Raw genomic sequence first — 6,352 nt, forward strand, 5'->3', positions numbered from 1 at the left:
GTAAATGATTATGCCAAAACAAAAAACATGAATCTCAGCAAAAAAAAGCTGAATTAAGCATTATTACTTGTGTCAATGTAACTTTTGTCTAAAATTTCTTACATGAAATGTGGTAGACAATGTGGATTTCTTCAATGAAATGAATTAAAGAAAATTTAATAACCGGCAAAAGGTATCCTGGTCAATGTTTGATGAAACCCTGATTTCTCTGTTGCTTCTCTCTTTCAGGTTCCCCTGTGCATAGACTCCTCTAACTTCTCAGTGATTCAGGCAGGACTGAAATGCTGCCAAGGGAAGTGCATTGTTAACAGCATCAGTCTGAAGGAAGGAGAGGAGGAGTTCCTGCTCAGAGCAGCTACAGTGAAACGCTACGGAGCTGCTGTGGTGGTCATGGCCTTCGATGAGGAGGGACAGGTGAGGAGACGGTCGGTCACTTTTCTCACACACAAACACACTGACGACCATGTTTTCTCACACACAAACACACTGATGACCATGTTTTCTCACACACAAACACACTGATGACCATGTTTTCTCACACACAAACACACTGATGACCGTGCTTCAATCTCCAGGCGACAGATACGGACCGTAAGGTGGAGATCTGCACTCGAGCCTACAAGCTGCTGGTTCACAAGGTTGGATTTGATCCCAATGACATCATCTTTGACCCCAACATCCTAACCATTGGTACCGGCATGGAGGAGCACAACCACTATGCTGTCAACTTCATCAAGGCCACCAGAATTATCAAGGTAACAGTACACTTTCCTGGACAGGACATTTTTTCCCTAAATAAATCTGTTTCTCATCACTCAGACCTGTTCATGATAATGGCAGCTAGCCCCCATGGCTAATGTCTCAGATGTGAAAATTGGTGTATACCAGCTTTATGCAAATTTTGACAGACTTGTCTTAGTCCTAAAGGTTAGAAAATAACCTCAGTTGAATTCTATTGTTCTAAAAGAGTTGCTAAATGTTTAGTCTTGTACCCATTGATGAACAATCGTTCTGATGAGCTAGGAGGTGGATGTCCTGTAACACCTGGAGCAGCAACTGGACACTGCAGTTCTCCCTGAATCTGACACAATCACATTTAGATAAAACAGTTTTAATCTATCTTAATTCGCTAAATTTATGTAAATAAGAAATATTACTAAAAATAAAAATAAATACTGTAACTGGTAATCATGAATTAAAGAAAAGTCTGTGATTAGGAAGACAGAGAAAACAAAAAGAGAATTAGGACACAAGCACAGCTTCCAAAGGAAAACTATGTAACATGACAGTAAAATGAAATAAATATTAAACTCAGTTGACCTCCAATGGCCAGTCTCTGGATCTGAACTGAAGCATTATTAATCACAGTTTGTGCAGATTAAACAGACTCATTTTGATACAAGGAGGACAATCAAGATCGTCAGAGCCTGGGAGCTGTGAAACAGCAGAAGGCCCTGTTGGTTTTGAACTGATAATTAAAAATATTTATTGATTTATTTATTGATTGATTAAAGAAAGAAAGAAAGAAAGGCAACCAGGCAGTTACATAGAATTAGCATAAAAATGGAGAGGGGCAAAGATCCAGATGTGGGCATGGCAAAATTACGCTCTAGTGCCCACTAAGCATCAGCCCAACTTGTACGGTATTGGCGTGGGATTTCTCTGAATACGCTCATTTCTTCTTGAACATGTTGGGGGGTAACGTCTCTGTAAATTGTGTAAATTGTACAAAAATGTACATGATAGACAGGCATCCAGTCCTGAATATGACCATATGCAAATGTAGTGAATTGACCACTGCGCCACCTAGTGGCAGTGTAAAAATACTTTATTGTGTTTGAAAAAAATCTCCCACTCAAATCTTTCACTCTAATAGCTTCAAAATTGTCATGTAAAGTTTAGACCCTTTTAAAAACCAATAAAATATTCATCACTTGCAGCCGTAAAAAGACTTGGCCAGGGCACCTTGGAGACATAAAACGTGTTCCCAAAAGCCCATAACTGTTATTTGAACGATGTTGTAGAGGGCTGAGCTTCTCAAAACTTGGTACATATTTACAACTTGAGTAAATATAGGCGGGCACAAAGATCCAGATGGGCTGGTTGCAAATTGGCTCTCTAGCGCCACCTTGATTGTATTTCTCTGACTACTTCAACTAAAATCTATAAAATTTGGTGCATTTGTGCATTGGTTCATGACTTAAAAAAATCTCTTTACACCATATTGTAAAACCTATAGAAAGTCGGCCATTTTGATCAAAAAGACAATTTTCACTTGTCACACCTACTGCTATTTTGTCTTCAATTTGGAGCATTTTGATGACAAAATCAGGCCACAGATTCTTCACAACCTAGTGCACAAAATGTATTAATGGTTGTTGATGTTGATGATGTGTAAATCTAGTGGAGCCAGGTCCAGAAGGATTTTAAAAATTAAAATTTAAAATCAATCAATTTGAATGCAATTAAAGAAAGCATTAATCACAATCGTAGCTGTCCATCTTGCTAATTTACCAGCCGGCTTCTAGCTAAATAACAAAACAAAGATGTTTACAGGTAAAACTATAAGACTTGCATCTCTAAACTTGCACATTTGTTTTAACCGTCAACATAACACTAACACACTTAATCCCCAACAATTAGACCTCCTAACGAGACAACCAATCACAGCCAGTCCTGTTGACTGGAGATCTGGTTTGAGGCACAGGACACAAACAAACCAATCAGACATCAGAGAGACTTCCATCATGTGTCTGAAGAGGACATCCAGTCCAATGTGTGGAACCACAGATCTGGGTCAGCAAGTCTTCACCCTGCAACTGTTCAATTTAATGCAAAACCAAAATTTTCTGGTCAAACTAAATAAACTTTAAGTGAGTAATCAGAGTTTAGAGTTATCCCCATGTGCCAACACATGTTGCAATATTGCATATGTGTAATAGTGATTGAATGTTATGTGTTATAACTCCATCCCTACGCTTCATTGGGTATTCTTCATTTAGAAATCTGGCATAAAAGTTAATGGGCATATTTTTAAAGTGTTTTTTACTCAAGAATTTCTTCTTTTTATTCAAAGAGAAAAAAACAATTAGGTCTACTGGACGGTTCTTCTTTAATGAAACGTTTCATTAACCCTTTAACACCTAAGTCTCGTACATAAAGAGGTTGTTTCGSGGGCTTACTGCCACATGATATTACTGTAAAAACTCATATATCGATGAAAATCCAAGAGTCCTGGCTTTCACTAACAGTTGGAGTTTTTCAGATTTCACAAACAGCGCAGAGTTTTAAAAAGGAGGTGACAAAACGTGTCGGGGACGACACAGTCAGTGTTGAGAACCCGTCTACAAGACCTTATTTTTTCTTTGTTTCTACCTGGATTCCTGAATGCATCAGGACATTCTTTTAATTGTTGTATTTGAGTTATTTTTGGCTGATACTATTTAGAACATCAGTTCTGATCCTGGTAAGTCACTTGTTTTGTTTTTGTGTGTTTGTATTTAGGAGACTTTACCAGGAGCCAGGGTGAGTGGAGGTCTGTCCAACTTGTCTTTTTCCTTCAGAGGGATGGACACCATCAGAGAAGCTATGCACGGAGCATTTCTGTATCACGCCATTAAGGTAAACAGGATTATTGTGTCACTCAGATTGTATTATATTCTATGGAAAGCCTTGAATAAATTTAATATAAAAAAAATCTCATAGTTGTGTCAGTTCAAACAAGACTTTAATGTTTTGACCAAAATGGCCTAGAAAACATCCATGCTAATGTGATTAAACAAAACTTAAAGTCATTAACTTATTTATTGTTTGTTATATTTTAAAAATTTCTGCCAGTGAGAGGATGCTGTAGGTCAAATGTGTGATTTTAATACTTTTTTAGTGCATCTTCACTAAAAAAAATAAGTATTGTTGACCATGACCATGCTGACACTAACAACTTAGATTGTGTTCCTAARCAAGTGTATCCAATTTAGTAGCAATCAGCATAAGCATTGTTGAAATAGGATTATTAAGTCACATGTCTCAAAAATTCTCAAGAAATCACAGTTTCGTTCTAAAAATGTGAAAATATTTCCTAATGACACAATTTTTTCAAGAACCTTAAGGTAAATTTTTAATGGGAAAAAATATACCGTATTTTTCGGACTATAAGCTGCACCGGACTACAAGCTGCACCCGCCATTTAAAAAAAATCGCAAACATTAACATATAAGCCGCACCAGACTATAAGCCGCACCCACAACATAAAAAAACAGTACACCCAAATTTGCCGTCAAAAAAGTGAATTCAACATCAAAACATAAAAAAAACAAACCTTTAGGAATTAAAGTTCGGAGGAATACGGTTCATTTAACTGACCTTATTTTGGTAGTTTTCTTTAACAGTTTCTGGTCCAACAAAACGTCTCATTCATCTTCTTCTGGTGCACTGAAACCATTGAAGTCTTCTTCAGTGTCGGAGTTAAACAAGCTGAGAAAAGCTGCGTCACACAGCGGTATCTGTTCAGTGTCGGAGTTAAACAAGCTGAGAAAAGCTGCGTCACACAGCGGTGCCTGTTGTCCTCCCAGGGTAATGCTGGCTCTGAAGCTGTGGTGGGAAAGCCCTCCCGCTCTAGCATACGTCACTGCATGGGATTCCTTCCCCGGGGAGTGCAATGAGGAAAAAAAAAGTCAGCAGTTCTTCACTCGATGTTTATCACAAACTGGTCCTGGGTTAAGCTCCAAAGTTTTTATCAGTCAGATTCCACCGTGAAAAATGTCAGTTTTATCCCCTTTTATGAGTTTTTGACCACTGACTATATTTAAATCGCTGCTTCCTGGTTCAACCGTCGGCTCTGGAAGGATCGCTTTTTTTCTTTTTTTTCTTTCTTTATTTGAAGCAAGTGGATGAAGCAAATAGAGCATAAGAGCCCCTGGTGGCTGAAGAAAAAAATCCAAGTATAAGCTGCATGGTTCAAAGTTCAGGAAAAAAGTCGCGGCTTATAGTCTGAAAAATACGTTAATTGTACATGGTTCCACTTTGGTAGAGATTAATTTTGGTCTCATCAGTCCATAAGATTATCTTCGTACTTTTTTAAAATCTAAACCTATCCTTCTGATTTTTCTTACTGATGAGTGGTTTGTATCTTTGTGTTTGGCCTCTACAGATTGTGATACCTTCAGCCCTGAACTGTGGAGGTTGTTGGTGATGTCACTTACTGATGWTTTGGGGGGTTTTCCTCWCAACTCTCCCAAGATTTTTGTCCTTAACTACTGTAGTTTTCCTTGGCTGACCAGTTGRATGTCTCTTGCTCAGAACATCAGTAGTTTCTTATTCAGGGAATCTCAMATTGTTGTGCTTGCTATGCTCAATGTTTGTCCAATGGCTCTGATTGATTTTCCTTCTTCTCAGCTTTTCTCCCATAGACAGTTCTCTGGCTTCATGTTGGTTTATCCTCTTTAACAAGAAAAACTTACTTTAAACTCAGACCAAAAAGTAGACTAGTCATGCAGAACTATTTAATGTCTGAACAATCCACCTTAAAGGCAACACCTGGTCAAGAAGAAACACCTGTCAGTCACATGTTCCAATAGTTTTGCTCACTTGAAGAATGGGTGGGCTCAAACTACAGGGTGGTATGTTCTGAGTTGTTTAACACATCTACATGAAAATACCAGGAAATAAAAGCTGACATTCAGAACCCCACCATCTGCCACAGGCCTTGTTAATCCAAGTTACGTCCAGTTTGCCTCAGAGCTGCCGTGGCCTCATTGWTTTGTATCACACACAAAGTTCCTTCAAGATTAGAGATTAGAGACCCCTGATATTCTTACACCTAATCTGTGTGACTTAGTGCACCAACTGCCAGCTGACATTAGAAAGGAGGAGCAAATAAAAAAAGAAATATMAAGGCCTGAAAGAGGAAATACAGTTCTAAAAGTCAAAGCATCAGTAGTCCCAGTGGTCACTGCAACCCAAACTGGAAGAGAGGCTTAAAGGTCAAATGAAGGCAACTACAATATTCTCCTTTATTTAGTCAGAATTTTAACTCTGATCTCTTGTTTGATCTAATTGTGTCAGGATGGAATGGACATGGGGATTGTAAATGCTGGGAACCTGCCAGTGTATGACGACATCGATAAGGAGCTGCTGTTACTCTGTGAAAACCTCATCTGGAACAGAGACCCAAACGCTACAGAGAAACTACTGGCCTACGCACAGGTACACACACTACTACACACAGGTACACACACACTACTGCACACAGGCACACACACACACACACTACTATGCACAGGTACACACAGACTCTGCACACAGGCACACACACACACACACTACTATGCACAGGTACACACAGACTCTGCAC

At 38.8% G+C, this 6,352-nt stretch overlaps 1 protein-coding gene across 1 annotated transcript in view; it reads left to right on the plus strand.

Moving 5' to 3' along the window:
• mtr (5-methyltetrahydrofolate-homocysteine methyltransferase) overlaps positions 1–6,352 on the plus strand; it is a gene marked incomplete at its 3' end in the record, with an annotated part of 97,370 nt that overhangs the window by 41,624 nt on the left and 49,394 nt on the right. Inside the window, 4 exon segments of the mRNA XM_014028160.1 lie at positions 229–414; positions 576–755; positions 3,505–3,621; positions 6,064–6,204. Coding sequence (XP_013883614.1) covers positions 229–414; positions 576–755; positions 3,505–3,621; positions 6,064–6,204 — 624 coding nt within the window.

Source organism: Austrofundulus limnaeus, unplaced genomic scaffold, assembly GCF_001266775.1.
Source record: "Austrofundulus limnaeus strain Quisiro unplaced genomic scaffold, Austrofundulus_limnaeus-1.0 Scaffold721, whole genome shotgun sequence".
Classification (NCBI taxonomy): Eukaryota; Metazoa; Chordata; class Actinopteri; order Cyprinodontiformes; family Rivulidae; genus Austrofundulus; species Austrofundulus limnaeus.